We start from the raw sequence: 17,425 nt of genomic DNA, 5'->3' as shown, positions 1-17,425 counted from the left end.
CGTTTGTGTCAATTTTACACAGATTTTATGATGTCCTTTTTGGGTCAATTTACAGAGGTTATTATTGTTTAAACCTGAGTACAAGTTAACCGGACTTATTCAATTGAAGCGTACCGATCAACAACATGTTTTTATGTTGTTTCAGCTTGTTTCGCCTTACTAACGGAACCCTCGCTAATATAACCTTATGTTACCCAAACATTAAATTTAATTTTCTGCCAACATCTCAATTACAGGTAAGGCAACAACATGTCTACCGGTTTTTTTTGGTTTTTTTTAACTTATATTGCCAAGTATTCGAGTCTACTTCTATTGTTATTTCTTCATGCTATCGTTTCCTGCTTTGCTCAGTTACCAGAGATTTTGAATCAAGTTAACTAATTGGTACCAAGCCCGGGTAAAGGAGGAGGGTTGGGCGTGGGGCTAGCAACTCCCTCCCGTTAGATCTGTAACCGCTACATAAACGAGAGTAAACTCAAAACTTATGTTCTGTGACGGGAGAGGCTGAAAAACAACAAATTGGACTCGGCTGGAATCAACTGAACTCATGAAAAGAGTCGCCAAGGACAGGGGAAGATGGAAATTTCTGGTGGATGACCTGTGTTCCAACAGGAACTCAAGAGTTTAAGTCAGCTCGATCAATTCACAAAGATTTTATAATGTCCTGGTTGGGTCAATTTACAGAGATTTCGTTTCTTATACATAGTACATGTCATTTACTAAAGACTAAACACGGTAAACTCTTTGCGAATGGTACACTCCTGGACTCTTTATAAAGACTAATTTCGCGATTCCTGAAATAATGAAAACTGGAACATGCGTATCTGGATGTAGATTTCTATATCATACAAAAATAATCTCAATGTTTTAACAAGTAAAATTTTATTTACGTAGGAAGCTATACACATAGGGCCTCAATTTACATTAAAGCTTTTACTGATTAAGGTCCCTTTTCTCTAGATCTTTTACAATCATTAGTAATAGTTTCTTATTTTTAATATATGTTATTTAATGTATAATATATTCTCAAGTTAATACTAATTTAATTGAATTTTTGTTTATTTGTTTCACATTCAATTCTAAATTTTCCGTGTGATGGCATCCATTTACGATTGCGACACCTCTATTTCTTCGCTTTAGGTCTCTATCCTGAAACTTAATCATACACAAAGGAATCATTGAGAGTTTCATTAAATAAATTTCCATCCCTCACCGGAGCCTTTTTTAGGAAAAAAATCAATAACCATAAAGCGCCTTGTAATATCTCCGGTATGGATTGTTAGGTCGGTAATAAGGCCTGTAATAAGGTGGGTAGCCATAGTTGACAGGGTAGTCAGAATACTGGGGATAATCCATGGAGGGAGGACCGTAGGACGTCGGAGATGGTGGAGCAGCAGCGGATGGGCTGCCAACTGGAGGCGGGGGTGCGGGAGGAGATGAGGAGGGGGCTGGTATCGAAACAGGAGGAGGAGGCCCTGGTACAGGAGGGGGTGGTGATGGTAAAGGCGCTGGAACTGGGGGAGGTGGTGATGGTACTGGTGGTGGAACTGGGGGTGGAGGGGAGGGTACTGGTTGTGGAACAGGGGGTGGTGCAGACGGTACTGGTGGGGAACCAGGAGGAGGTGCAGACGGTACTGGTGGGGGAACAGTAGGAGGTGCAGACGGTACTGGGGGTGGAACAGGGGGAGGTGGGGACGGTACTGGTGGCGGTGGAGATGGAGCTGGTGGAGAAACCGTCGGAGTCGGTGTTGGTGCGAGAGGACTAGTCGGTGGAATGGGTGCACCAGTGTGGTGTGTTGGGTGTATTGTGCTTGGAACTGGAGGAGTTGGTTTAGTTTCTTCCTCCTCTTCCTCCTCCTCCTCCTCTTCTTCTTCGTTGTCACCGTTATGTATGGCGTACACTGTCAAGCCTGTAAGTCACCGTTAAGAATATAATGATTTTTTGTCGTTCTGTTTTATTTTAACACGTTTGTAACAGTTGTAACAGTTGTTTAAGTTACGTACGTACCGTCCCATGTTGTCGCAGTCCATTTAATCCTCCTCCAATCATCTCCACCACCACTTACATTAAAGGATATAAACTGATTGGGGATGGTTGTGGTAAAATTGATTTATTGATTGATTAAACCTCAGGACAGAGAGCTCAAGCCAGGCCAGCGCCCTTAACACAATCACTTTCATTACAACTGGAATTGAAATCTTTGCTACAAAGTTAACAAGCCAGATGAACAGACGCTTCGGTTTGCACCCTCATCCCAGAATTTGCGACAGAGAAACATATTGGATTCAAGCCAAATTATTTGATAAGGCGGTCTAAGCAATCTGTCTTAATCTTCGTCCGTAAAAATCTTTAATTTTTTTGGTTTTTATTTCTTCCTTGGTATTTTTTAAACGTTAGAAAACTATTTTTATATCGACGCAAGTTCCTAGGATAAAAAACCTTTGACGCGAGCTTTGCTTGTTTAATTTTGTACCTGGTACGAAACCTCCCAACTGGTTATCGAATGAACATGCCTCGACATAAACGACATTATGTCTAGACATAATGTTTGGTTTTTTGGTTTCTTTCAACTTGAGAGTAACCAGAAAAAGGACTCTAAATAACATGACATAGCTCTTTTAAGAAGACTTCAATGTGCTCATATAATTTCAAACTCCTTAACTTACACTATGTTAGGTCTTTCTTTGAAACGCTAATGTAGATTAACCCTGGTTCTTCGGAATGACTTTATTTGACTGCGAGTTTGGCTTCGTTTGTAAGGCATGTAGTACATCACAGGTTGACCATACTGAGGAGGTGGAGGCGGTGGAACTGGTGGTGGTGGTGGAACTGGTGGGGGTGGTGGTGGCGGTGGTGGAGGAGGAGGAGGAGATGGAGGCGACGACGGAGCGTTAACTACGACTTGATTGTGTGGAACTGACATGAAAACCATTATCATTATCATTAAATCAATAAGTTACATTCACATAGTATTATATTATTCATTCAGTAAAAGAAATGTATATAAAATGGCAACTTTCAATCGAATATTCCAGATAAGTAATTATATTATTGTGCCTTGATCGTAAAGGATGGAGGAGGATTTCATTTTTTTATTTGGGGAAGGGGACAAATGAAAAGTTGGTGCAGCAAAGACAAGGCTGATAGGGAAACATGTTTTTAAAAGATCAAAAAAATTTAGTTGGCAATGTACAATTGTATTATTACATTGAATGAAAAAAAAGACAATTATCAGTGCCTCTTTTCCCATATTTGTTAGAGCGAAAAGTTAAAATAAGCGAGGGAAATCGAAAAACAGTAAGTAATATTCTAATAAAAATTGTTTTAATAAAAAATGCACAATTAAACGTTTTTACTTACGTATGCAACTATTTCCTTGCATCTGATATCCTGGTAAACATTGACACGCTCCTTGTAAACAAGTAGAGTAGATGGGACATACTGTAGGACAGCGCTTGTGGCGAGCTAAAAGAGTTGTGATGGCATATATTAACTTCTTTAAAAGTTAGCTTAGAAGATGTGGTTTGCCTACTACAAATGCCTTTTATTACAAAGAAAGTTTTGTCTGATAAACAAACTTCCGGTGGCATTGCAATAAGTCCTACAGAAACATCCCGAAAGTTTGCATACTCCACGGAAATTGGTTGGGTTGGAAAGCAGAGGTAACCCTTAATGTTTTTTTTAATGACGTAATAAAATTCCATTGAAGGTTTTTTTAAAACAATCTTCATTATTACAAAAAATATAGTATTTATGATTATTGTAAGACGGCGTCCTACAGAAGCATCATGAATGTTTCAATACTTCACTGGCGTTGGCTTATGAGTTGTCACCGAGCAACAGGTTTGAGAAGCGAAGGTAAACCCAGTGTTGGTGACGATGGTACTTAAGATCAAATCTTTGAACACCTTTAAGAATACATTACCTTTGACACATTCATATCCTGTTCCTATGTAACCTGGCATACATTTACAGCGGCCTCTGACGCACAACGCATGGACATCACACTTGGCACACTTGTCAACTGTTGAAAATGACGTCAAATATGACAAAGGCGTTTATGTGTATTTGAACAAAATACATTCATTCCTAAAAATGACGTCAACTATCACAAACGCGTTTATTTGTATTTGAACTAAAGACATCCATTCCTATAAATTGAACATTGGAATAACAAGTTTATCTTGGATACAACCGAGCAGACCGTTTTAATATCCTATACTTGTCATTGTTACATTTTCACGGTAATAACATTTATTTCTTTCAGCCAAAAATTTAGAAAGGTTTAGGACGACCAACAAAATTTAATTTGCAACCCACGAAAATAATAACAATAGAAATAATTTACATTACTAACTATAATTATCGCTTGTATCACAAGCGACCCAAGCTCACGATGAGAGGAGTTGAAATAATTATAAAATACTCTTTTACAATACGCGAAACGTGACTCTCTTTAACTTTCTGAGCAAAGGAGGGGTGTAAGCACGTGTTTTAAATTTCATTGTCCATTTCTCTACTCCCTTGTTTGTTTAGTTTTCCAGGACTATGAGGAAATGAATAGCTACTCATGTGACGTAAATCATTACATATTGTCATTAGACACCATAAAGAAAAAATTGAACTCCTTACCTTCACAATGTGCCCCGGTATATTGCAAGTCACAGTGGCAATCATATCCACCCAGGACTTGAACACATGTGGCGCTGTTGAGGCAGGGGTTTGGATGACAGTAGTCTTTGGTCGGAGTAACTGGATCTAAGAGCGTGAGCAAAACAAAAGTTACCAAATACACAAAAACTATTGAACAGTCCATCGGGCCGTTTGTGACGAGATGACATCAGTTCCTTAACACCTGCTAAAGGTTAAGAGTCGTGTTGGCTTACCACTTACCTGTTGAGTTGTTGAAAACACTTAAAAGTTCAAGATTCAGTGCTATTTTTATTGGTTTGCTTGTTACTTCATGTCAAAAATAAAATAGGAACCTCAATTAAAAAGATATTTCCTTTTGTAACAACTTCAACTAGTAGTTTGACTTCTTACTAAGAAAGAGAAAAAGAAGTCAAAAAGGGATAATGATAAAACTACATACACCATAAAAAAGGATGCTTAAGCGATAATTAGAGCGTGCAGTGCAAAAAAAAACTAGTTATTTTATCACACCTAATTGAACCTTTTTGACCTTTTTTGGTATGGTTCGGCGGCATATCAGGCGAGTTTAGTCGAGCCATGTTTCGTACTTTATACGAGACTGACGTGCTACTGAAGCATCCCCAAAAGGTACAATTAGGCTTCTGATTGGCCAATCAAGAATTTGGGTCTATAAAAGTCTATAAAAGTTCAAATCAGCTCTTTCCTAAGATCGAAGTATATTTAAAGTATATCGATAACAATGCTCGTTGCCATGAAGTGACTGTCCATCGCATTTCACCTCTAAGCATTTTTGTCAGGTAGTAGCCTCGACATGTAAAAGAAAATCACTGTTAGTGTTATTTTTTGTCCAAGACCACAACACTATGGGGATAACTGACCTCGGACCCTCAAGTCCAACGAGTAAACACGCTCCCCATAATGAATGTAAAGAGTGGGAATGGTTATTCCCAAACACAGAGAAACAGTTACGAAATACCCGTATTTATTCAAATAAAAGCCGCTGTGTGATTCGAGTGCGGCGTTTATTCGAGGGCGGCGTTTATACAAGGTCGACGTTTATTAAAAATTCAATTTATTTCTTGCTAACAGTAGAATGGTAACTGAACATTTAAATTTTAAAAACAGAAAAATCTTTTAGTGCTCGCATGAAAAGGCATTTTCAATATCTTAAAACATTGTTACAATCAAAGAAGTATTTCTTTTGAGGCTTGCTCAAACTTGATTATTACTGCATTGTTTTTTACTCTATTATTGGATGCGACGTTTATTCGAGGGCGGTGTTTATTAATATTTCTAACCTAATGTGTGGCGTTTTTTCGGGGCGGCGTATATTCCTGGGAGGTGCAAACTTCTCAGCTGATCCAACAAAAACACTTTCCTACTCGAGTTTTGCGAGGGTATTTTACCACAGGAAATGCATAAAACAGTGAGAGAAAAATAATCACCTTTCTTCTTTTCGCATCGCAGTCCAGTAAAGCCAGGCTGACAAATACAAGTTGGCGTGTCGCCAACGGGTTTGCAGATTCCACCATTGAGACAGTAGCCTGGTGTACATATTTCTGTAAAGAAGAACACAAACGACATTTAAACTTCACTAGAGTTATCTTGAAACACATCGTATCGAGAATTTATCAGTTATCGACTAGGTACGTGACGTTGCTAAACTAGCAAAAGTTTTTTTTTTTTTTTTTTTAACAGAAATCCACGCAGATTACCATACTGGAGCTATCTATATTTAGTAGAAACTCAGCTGTGTTCTATTGGAAATCCGCGAATCTGATTGGTTCTCCCACTGTTTTCTATTCGCCGAAAGAAAACAGTTGCGCGCGCGTAGGTCTTTAAGCGGAAAATTTTCTTGATTTTTGTCTTCAAAGTGCACAATATTGTATGTTTTGGACTGCAATCCTTAAGAGTTTCTACTAAAACAATTAGACTACTCGCCCTCGTTTTCTATGAGCGATAGTCAACTCGGCTGCGCCTCGTTGACTATTTGCTCATAGAAAACTCGGGCTCGTAGTCTAATTGTCAACTTCTAGGCTTCTCCTCAAGAACCTTGTTGCTACAGTGCTCAATACTGGGCAGCTTCGCTAAAAAGCGCAGATTGAAAATTACTGAGTAGGAATTATTGCTTACCTTTTTCGCAGTGGGTTCCAGTAAATCCTTCAGGACATCTGCACACGTACGCTGTATTGGTGTTAATGGACTCACAAGTTCCTCCGTTTCTGCATGGGTTAGACAAGCAGGGATTGTTGGTTTCTGTAAGAGTAAATCAAATGTTTATTGACTTGTCGGCTTATAAAATATTAGATGATAACCAAAGCCCAAAAATGTATTGCCGTGGAAGTCTCTTTAGCTAAGTGTCTTGGAGTGTAAGGAAATGCAAGGAAGGTCATAGGATTGAATCCCATCGGAAATCAAAATAAGAACTTTGTTTTCACACTCGTGTATTTCTTTGTAGTTTGGAAAAGCCCAGTGCTAATCTCACATTAAAAGCTGTTATTAAAAACCTAATATTAAAACCAACACTTCTAAATTCCAATACGATCTGGAATCAGTGGGATCAAGAAGAGCTACTCTGTGGAAGATGATTCTGTAAATTCTCATTTATTATCATTTATTTATTCCCATTTTTAGCTGTTTTGGAAAACAATTTAGCCAAAAAGACAACAAGTAGATAAAATATAACAAAAATTGAAAATGGATTTCCCCTATCTTGTACCCGTTTGCACGAGCCTGTCTAACTTGTAAGAAAAGTAACGTTGCAATGTGCAAAAATAATCGCCAAATAAAGCGTGACAGTGTTTCTATTACAGGAATCGGAAACCGCTATCTTGTGTTACGCACTAGGATTTACAACAAACGACATCAATGTTGATACAAATGTGTAGTATCCGTGTCATAGTAAATGATTAACACCAAAACAAGACTTCTCATACGTACGTCCAAGGTAACACCCGTCCTCCCTGAAATCCAACTCTTCACTATCACAGAAGCAGGCACCCTCTGCATCACATTTCTGCGCGTAAACAGGGGGATTTGCTGAGGGATTACCTTTCGGGCAGCTGCAATCTTAAATTGAAGGGAATAGATAACACATGATAACGGATTTGTATCAACAACCAAACAATCACAATTTATGATAAAATGGGAAATATAAAGGTCGTGTTGTAAGTTTATAACATACGATAACGACTTACTAAGATAAAATGGTGCACTTGAAAGTGCTAGCAAACAAATTTTTCAGACAAGTTGATACAAACATAAGGCTGTTTGGAAGAAGATAAGTTGTAATACTGAACATATTGGGTTCGTATTAATCTAGTCTACCATTGTCGTTCAATGATTAACAAGTTTACTGATATTAAACTCGTTGCCTGTTCTTTTTTCTGGCCAAAGCTGCAAGGTAAAGTCATTTTACTACCAAAAAGACAAAGCAAGACAAAGCAACAAACATACAGTAACAACGTAACTGTTGGTAAAGCACTGTACGAGCAGTCGAGGATTATGTTACCTTTACACGTTGGTCCAGTGAACTTTCCTTTACATTTGCAGACCGCCTTGCCGTTTTCATCCACGCACGTTCCTCCATTCTGACACGGATTGCTCAAGCATGCATCAATAGCTGTAAAGTGTTAATAACATAGCTTGTAACTCTAGCTCTAGCACCTTATTTAGACATGAGAAAAATTAAACTAAAAATTTGTAGGGACCACTCGCTTCCTTTAGACTTTTACTTCCGGTTCCCGCCCCTTCCTGAGTGGTTTCTTTCCCTTTGTGCTATTCTAGTGCAAAATATTACGTAATGTTGCAGACTTTTCACAATTTCTCTCGGTTCCCGCCACCTTCAGAATTACTGCTTCCCGCCCTCTCTTCTCCTGCTCCCCGTATAGCTCCCACTCCCTTAACTCATAACCTCCCCTTTCCCCTGCTCCCACTACTAGAACCTCTACTTCCCCTCTATTCTGTTTTTAATGATTTTAATGTAACAGTGATGTAAGTAGTTTTATTGTAAATAGTCGTGCGTTTTTAACATGAGCCCCTGGCTCGGGAGACTGGGTAACCACTCCCAACGTTAACGACTTTGAATAAAATACCTTATACCTTATATACCTTATAAACGTTTCTGAAAAGATAAAGCTTTATTAAACAGATTCACCAAGTGAATCTAAACAGCTATACTATTGTATCGTGTGAACAAGGACGGTTATTATTCTAGTGAGGTCAAAGCAAGTATATAAAAACTTAAGCTATAAACAAAATCTGTTACTTCTACTTACGAAGTTCACAATTTTCACCAGTGAAACCATTCTCGCAAACACATCTAAAGCCACTGTCTCGTGTTTGCACGCATTTTCCATTGTTTTTGCACGGATTGGGAATACAAGCATCTTTTTCTGAAAATATATAAAGATAAGGTGTCGTTTGTGCCAATCACTAAAATATTATTCTTTATGCATTTAAGTGTTGTTTATCTTGTCCAAAGTTAAAAATGTTAAGCAAAAATAACTGATAGAAAACAATGTTATTGATGACTTATATAACTGAATTTAAAGTCAACGCTTATCTTGGATTAATTCAACCCTGGTCTTAACAACGTAACCAGGCCCTGATCAACAAGTCGTAATTTGAAAACCACGTGACTTATGTCATACCTTCACAGTGTTTGCCACTTGTTCCTGGAGGACATTCACAATCATACTCTCCGTCAGGGAGTTCTTTGCACTTAGCTTCGTTCTTACAGGGATTTGGATGACAAGGGTGAGGAATTTCTTACCAAACAGAAAAAGGTCAAAAAATTAGTAACATGGAAGCAAAATTAAAGCTAGGTAAGGATAAACAGTGCAAGATTACCGTGTCACTAAATCGTATTCAAGATGCTCAGTTTACTGAGCGGCAGAAATACTACCTATCTTAGCAAGAACAATGAAACCCACAAAAACCCTTAAACCACGTTAACTGTCATTCTAATCCTCCTGTTAGAACACTTTTTCAGGAAAATGGAGCAGACTTGGGACTGGTTACTTACTTTTACATGTGAAGCCGTCTCCATAATAACCTTCCACACAGACACAAGTGTCATTTATGCATTTTGCATTGATGTCACACTTCTTACATATATCCACTGCAGGGAGAAAGTAGACTTGTCAAAACCAGAAATAATAAAATCTTAAGGCCTTAAAATAGCTCAAAGGATGAGACGTGCTCTTGGAAAACATGCAGTAACCCAGCAGTTTTTCATTTAATTTGTGGTTATGTTTTCTAATTTCTTAAAACTACCCCGCAAGCGAATGAAAGTCTTCTTTCAAATGAGCTCCCAATCATTGTTTTTTGACGAGTTCATTTCAGAAGATATAAAAATAAATTTTTCATTTGCTGATAAACTTGATGAGTTGACTACAAAAATGGTCAACGAGCTGATAATACACTGCGATGTTATACAAATATTATGTTATTTAGCAGATTGCTGTCCATAGCTTCCCACTATTTCAAACAACTTTCATCTTAATCGTTCTGTCTCTTTTTTTTCCTTTGTAGAGTATGGGCATTTCGTTTGTTTTAGATGGTCAACGTTTATCATTTCTGGGTTGGTGCGCGTAAGGTCATTAGACAGAAATGACTGAAGAAACGTCGATTTTTGGGCTATTTAATAGTTATATAATTATTCTGGTTAAACTGTTATTTTGCGTGTGATAATCCGTGTGATAGCTGACAAGCAGTCGTGTGTTACCTTCGCAGTTTGATCCAGTGAAGCCGGCATGGCAGATGCACAGGTAGTGAAGGAAGCCATGATTCCATTTATCAGGATACGCACTGTAACCGCTGTACGAGTCGATACAGATACCGCCGTTCAAACAAGGGTGATTGTAACACGGATGAGGAACTAGAAACAAAAATGTGTTACGTAGAAAACGCTGAAACAATAAAATATTTCCTTACTCTGCTTACAAATCTTTGTTGGAGAGGAACTTTTATTCATTTTTTTTTTTCTTTCGCGGTTACCACATTTTGACGTCTTCTGTGATCTATAACTGAACAGACCCACGACAAATTCCTTCCTTGTGACCATGCAATTGATTAAATTTATATCATCTTGTTTTGATTTACGTAACAAAATACTATCAATGTAATTAATTTTATATGTAATCATTTTGTTTTTTGTTTTTTACTATGTTATTATGTTATTATTTTTATTATTATTATTATTATTATTATTATTATTATTTATTTTCTTAATAAGTTTACGCTTTTGCAATATTGTAACAAATTTACAGTCATGCAAATAAAGCTTGTTGTTGTTGTTGTCGCCTTACATGCCACATTGTTCAGGTAGATAACTAATGATGCTCATGAACGTCGAGCAGAACAAAGGATGTCTAGGAATACCTATCATTGCTGAAAAATCTGTGTTATAGCTAACGCTAACAAGAGAGCATGACTTTGTTAAACGTACTTTCACACTTATTTCCTTTGTAAAGCGGAGGACAGTAACACTTGGAGTGGCCATAGGACACTCGACAATGTCCACCATGTAAACACGGGCTGGGGTGACACACGTGACCTGTGAAAATTAAAAAGAATGAATGAGCGCGTGAATACAGCCTCTTTGTTGTCACAGGCAGATTTTACGTTAAGGCAAAAAAAAACGGTCACTTTTTCTTGTTCAGGCTAAAACACTATTCCACGCCTATTAGTATGGACATACGAGTGAGATTAAGACGTAAATATTCTACAACAAGTTATGAAGATGAGTCCGTTTAGCCGGTGACAAGGCAACATAGCTCACTCCAACCGTCAATGTGAAAATTTTTTTCAACATAAGTTTGATAAATCATTTCAGCTTTTTAGTGATTAATATCAGATTCTATTGTCTGCTTTATATTACTTGTTTTCTTTTCTTTTATTGTTTGTTTGTTTGTTTGTTGTTAATTAGAGCACAGTGTGTAAAAATACGTACTTTCGCAGTTGCTTCCAGTGTGTCCCAGTCTACATGTACAGTTATATCCAAATCCATCTTCGTGGCAAGTTCCAGCATTAAGACAAGGGTTCGTATAGCACTGCTTCGTCTCTGAATTATTAAGAGCAGATACAATACAATTCGTACAACTACTTTGATATCAGCAAAATAACTAAGTGAACTCAAACCAGATCGTGCAAGAAACCGGCGAAAGGAGGGAATGAGTGTTATTAGAAATGGCTATACTGAATGTGGTCGAGAAACCTTTCAAACAATCTTTATTTATCCTTGGAGTTATCTTACAGTTAAAGTGCACGAAAAGATTTTATATGAAATCCAAACTAATAAAAAAGCTCGTCTATCCTCTGCCATAACTCGTCTAAAACCTTAGTTACATGCATTTTGTAATATGGGCGAATAACTGTCGTGGCACCTTTACATCAGCCCAAAGTAAAATACGGTTTCTTTATAAAAATGTACTTAAAACAAAGCGGAAACTTCTTCACTGTAACCTGACCTGTACACAAAGTTCCCTTGAACGATGGAGGGCAAATACAAATGTATGTATCATCATGTGACTGCTGACAAGTTGCACCATTCTTGCAAGGGTTCGGGTCACACTTGTTTATGGCTGAAATGCAAACAACGATTCATCCAGTACGAATAAAACAAAAAGCTAACTAACCAAAAATACGAGAGGACGAAACTTATCATGTTTTTGAAAAAAGGTTGTTAAAAAAAAGAAAGAAAGAAAAAACATGCTCGGAGTCATCAGTCGTTTTTTTAAAGATACGGCGAGAGACTAACGCGCAAAACGTCAGCTTTTCAGATTCTCTCCTGTGGGTTAATATACGTTTATCGACAATTATAAAACTCAGTCCAAAAACTGTCCGTCCGAAATTAAACTCGTCCGAAATTTTAGGGTCATCATGTAGGTGATTCAGTTGTTCGCCAATGCACAACAGTTTATATTTATAAACTAATCTTGTTTGTTCCTCGATAAGTTGTCTTATTCTTTTTAGATTGTTTCTATGGCCTAATCAAATTTTACGCATAAAGTATTAATTTATAAACTATAAATGATAAAAGCTAATAACTATTCAATTAACACCAACATTTCAAACATACATATTTGTACTTACAATCACAGTGTTCTCCTTTGAATCCTTCCTGACAGATGCAGGAGAACTTCTCCTCAGAATCAGACCTTGTACACACGCCTCCATTTTTACATGGATTTGGGTGGCAAGGGTTGGGCTCTGCGAAAATAATAACAAACGAATAAGTAGATTTTTTTTCTGATATTTTCGGACATCCAATGAGAACTTTTCAAGGTCACTTGCTTCCCGTCCGCTGGTCAAGGGGAAGGATTATCGATTCCAGTACACACGTATTTCTCTTTAAACTCAGTTCTCTTATGTACATGGTTAACATATCTGTTGTTGTGTAAATATAAGTCGCGAAATGATTAACTCTTTTCTAGGAAAATATTTCTTTGTTCCTTATATTTAAATTAAAGAACTTTATTCATACCTTCACAGACAGCCCCAAGAAATCCATGAGCACAGTTGCATTTGAATGCACCAGAAATTTCGGTACAAGTAGCTCCGTTCTTACAGGGATTTGAAGCGCAGTAGTTTCTATCTAAAAAATATTAATATATCGATAGTTTTGTCTGTCAGTTATATATGCTTGAACAGCATATTTAAAACTGATATAAATAAACTGAAGAATTCCAATATGACGTTTAGCGTTATCAAGAATATTGAAGACGGAATCTACTGAAAGTTCGAGCAATAAATGCAAAAATAAATTACCAAAAATTCACTCATATCACGGTAACATTTTGTTTACTTTTTGAGACATCTCACTGTAATTCATTTCTCCAAGTGACCCCGCGATTAAATTCTTAATCAAAACTGTAACAAAATTCTCGAACGTGATTGGTTATAAGCAGTCCGAGTTGACAGTTTACGCGTTATGCCTGTGTAATTGGACAGTACGCGTAAAAAAAATTCACTATGACAGTAAGTCAGTTTTATCCAGAAAGAAACAAAAACGGTTCCAAAAAGGCCAATATTATTTTTGTTTAGTATATAGAGAGGTTTTCGGCCATTTTCCTACGATTCCCGATCATTTCGGAAGATTTCTAAAGACTACCGAAGATTCTCGAAGACTGCCGAAGATTTTCGGCGACTTCCGAGGATGTCTGGAGACTACCAAAGATTTCCAAGGAGAACACACAGCACAAGCTCAAAGTTCATGAGTGATTTTATTGCCAATTTTTGAAGAGCAGATCAGAAGAAACAATGCTTAAAGAGTATGGGTTTTTGAGGAATGTCAAGAAATTACCGAAGTATTTTCTCCGGAAACAGCAAACTTTAAAAAAATGGGCAATTTAACAGGCAACACTATAAATTAACAGGCAACACTAAACACTGAACCCCATTCAGACTCTCCATAAGGGATAAATTTAAAACGCAGTGGCAGTTCTTACCTTCGCAGTTCTTGCCCCGAAATTCTTTCGGACATATACAAAAGTACTCATGAGGAAGCTGCACGTATATCCCTCCATTCTGACACGGATTTAGATGGTCTGCACGAGAACAGAAAATGAAGAAAAAATTGGACTTTGTTATATTCGTTATCACATTTTGTTCCACGTATGCTTGTCATGCTTTGACTATAAAAGCATGAAATACAATTATGGAGTATCTTAACTATCTTAGGAAACAATACACGAAATCGTTAAATTGCTCAACATTCGGTCCAGGCCTCTTGTTCAACGACTGTGCGCTAAAACTGAATACAACGTGTTTAGTCTAGGAAAACAAATATATTTTCCCAAATTGAACAAATAATGACAAAATTGCGTGGACTTGTGTATTTCCATTGTTTCCACTAAAAATTAACGCCTTCATATTTATCAGTCAAATAAAGTTTTGATTTCACGATAAATGTTTTAAATTTTGCATGAATTCATGTTGTGAATCACCAGTTAGCGCTAGTCATGCAAATGATTACGCTTTTTTAACGGTAAAATTTTTAAACAAGCCATCACGTTTATCATCTCTACTTCTCGCGACCCCAAATCACGATAGACTTTGGTTATGAGCCTAATTGGCTGAAAAAACAACATGTTTGTTCTTATCACTTACAACAGGTTTCACTAACACCACTGATAAAATAATAACTGCGTTCAGAAAACCCAATCAAAACTGTCGAACACAAATTTAAATCCAAAGTTTGATAAGTTTTACCGTTACCTTACAATGAGAGTTTAACGAGAAATTGAAACGATTAAATTTTCCAGTAGTTGACAACTAAATGTTTATGCCAACACACAAGATAAATACTATTCGAGAACAAATCATGGAAAATATTTTCATATTCTCTTTCGTGTGTTGCGTAGGTACAAATAAATCACAAACGTTTCGCACCAATATAAAATAATTTACAGGTTGTTTCGTTTCAACAAGTAGCCACAGTTTCTCACAAAGCCACAGTCTGTCATTCAACGAGAACAAAATACCGATAAGAACTAAATAAAAAGACAAAAAATCTCACCCAAGCAATAATTTGTTTTTTTGCTTAAGTCCAAGCATGAGAGCCCGCGGCTCACTGAATCTTTAAGATTTGGCATTTCGGGCGATAACTTTCGAGTTCAGGTGAATCACTTTCCAAATCAGCGAGTTTACAACCTGTTTAAGCTTTACATCCAGTGCGAACCTTCACCTTAACCTCGTTTTGTCATTTAGTGCTAAAAGTCAGCTTATACTCACATTTGGGACGCAAATGAAGATGTGAAACATGTACATGTGATGGTACAGCATACGGGACTGGAAACGGCTTTGGGACATACTGAACGGAGACGACAGGAAAAGGCTTTGGCACAAAATGGACGTGATGATTGAAGAAAGGTCCGTGAATAAATGGATGATGGGGATACTCATCCAAATGAGGAGTAAACCCGTTGATTCCACCCAAATATCTTCGGCTTCCAGTTATCTCTTTCACATTTTTTGTTGTAGTGGTGTTTTTCTCAGCATTAACCACATCAGCCGGGTTTTCATCTTTTACCTCTCTTGCACTAACTCGGTGTCTAATGTTCTTTTCTGGTGGCTTGGTCTTCTTCAGGGTTACCGTATGGTGTTTACCCGCTGCAACGATGAGCGAATTACTGCAAATACAGAATAGTTCGTATGCGGCTAGGAGTTTTAAGAAAAACATAATATTTGTTGAGGACTTCAGTGCCTCGGGGAAATTATATTATTCCATTGTTCAAAAAGATACACTCTCTCGCCTAAACTAATGAATTATTCATGCAACAACTGGTGCGTAAAGTGGCATCTTTTGTCAATTTTCCCGAACAAATCTCAGACAGCGGGTAGAACGGCAGTTTTGCTTAACGGCTTATCTTCTCTACCCGATCTAGATACAAACATATAATGTCGACATAAAAAATAATTATTAGTGGATATGTTGTAAAAATGAAGGTCTTGGTTCTCTAAACTAAAAATAAAAAAAACTTGATAAACTTGGTTAAATTAACAGAGTAGCTGGTGCTACAGATCCTACCAGAAATCGGTCAATAGAGTACTTGCACTCCCGTACAGAGGAATGATTCCTCGAATCCTCGAATGGAAAGATACCGTTCATGCGAATAAACCTTGACACTTTTTTCAACAAATTATGTAAATAATCAGTTAATTGATTATTCAAAAACAAACGTTAAAATCCGACGTTTCGAAGTCGAAATGACACCATTGTCGACGTAACTTATGGACTCCATTCGTACAAATGTGATTTCCACACTCTCTTTTATGCTAATTTAGCGTCAACACTGCCTTAAATACTTGTTGTAATTTACATTTTGCACATAGGTTACCTTGGCAGTGTCAACTCCGCAGCATTGGATTTTATCGTTTTTTTTTTTGCTTGTCTATGTTTTAGCAAACCATTACTGATAATTGGTTATTCAGACATTTTATTTATTTTGCGCGGAGGCAGTTGTGGATGGAGGGGAGGTTCCATAATGAACTATACGGGGAGGTTCCAATAGGAAAGGGGTACCTTTTCAGGCTGGAAGTAGGTGTAGGGTAGGGATCTCACGAGGTTAGGTCAGTTTATAGGAAGAAGTGTCCTTAAGTTATAAAAAGGTCCCTTTTTGTGGAGGCAAGCGTGGCCGAGTGGTTTGGGGCGCTGGTATTGTAATCCGAAGGTCCCCGGTTCAAGACCTGCCCTTGCCACTAGCTGGACTTGTTTCTCGGTTGTCCCGAGTTCAAATCCTCGACCACGCTTTGTATATAGCCAACTGGTCTGCCTCCTGCCTGTTGGGATTTTTAACCTTGTTATGTTCATTTAAAATTATTTGTTTCCTCTGTTTCAGTGGCATGCCTGTAAACTAGCTATCTCGGTGAGATATGAAGCTAAGTGCATGACCACTATAAACATATATTTATTTATTATTTTTTTTTAAAGTCTTCGGAGCTTAAGTTATAAAAAGGTCTCAATGGTATTTTAAGGGGTTACTCAAGTGAAATGCTTAGAAAAGGGATACAATATTTCTACTGTACGTATGTGGAAGGTGTACTACTGGATGCCCCCTTCCCCTCCGTGGTGAGACAATTGGACAAGTATTTATTTTTGGGAAAGGGCCGTTTAAATGTGACTTTGTTAACTCAGTACTTGCCATTAATAATAATAGCTTGCCATTAATAATAGTAGACTAACCAACAGTTTAAGTGCTAGTTAACTTCAGTTGAACGGATAGATTTCCTGCTAACTTTTAAATTAAAACAATTACAGAAAGAGAA

General features: G+C 37.4%; 1 protein-coding gene across 2 annotated transcripts; it reads right to left on the bottom strand.

Moving 5' to 3' along the window:
• Positions 1-841: 841 nt before the first annotated feature.
• On the bottom strand, positions 842-15,905 carry LOC144665580 (uncharacterized). 2 transcript variants are annotated; one of them, XM_078526836.1, is made up of 20 exons: positions 15,392-15,905; positions 14,107-14,205; positions 13,143-13,253; positions 12,752-12,868; positions 12,127-12,240; positions 11,610-11,720; positions 11,106-11,213; positions 10,383-10,535; positions 9,681-9,776; positions 9,307-9,423; positions 8,932-9,048; positions 8,166-8,276; positions 7,595-7,723; positions 6,788-6,910; positions 6,100-6,213; positions 4,634-4,759; positions 3,927-4,025; positions 3,362-3,466; positions 2,668-2,917; positions 842-1,155 (listed from the first exon to the last, which is right to left on the bottom strand). In XM_078526836.1, the coding sequence occupies exons 1-19, from the start codon at positions 15,837-15,839 to the stop codon at positions 2,694-2,696; spliced, it is 2,622 nt and encodes an 873-aa protein (XP_078382962.1). In that variant the 5' UTR covers positions 15,840-15,905; the 3' UTR covers positions 842-1,155; positions 2,668-2,693. The 2 variants fall into 2 exon arrangements, with proteins under 2 accessions (XP_078382962.1, XP_078382961.1); XM_078526835.1 differs by lacking the exon at positions 2,668-2,917 and having other exon boundaries at positions 842-1,910.
• Between the last annotated feature and the right edge of the window lie 1,520 nt (positions 15,906-17,425).

This window comes from Oculina patagonica, chromosome 9, assembly GCF_052425735.1.
Source record: "Oculina patagonica isolate OP01 chromosome 9, crgOcupat, whole genome shotgun sequence".
NCBI lineage: Eukaryota > Metazoa > Cnidaria > Anthozoa > Scleractinia > Oculinidae > Oculina > Oculina patagonica.
The sequence above is the reverse complement of the archived record's forward strand: the minus strand, read 5'-3'. Positions and strand labels throughout refer to the sequence as shown.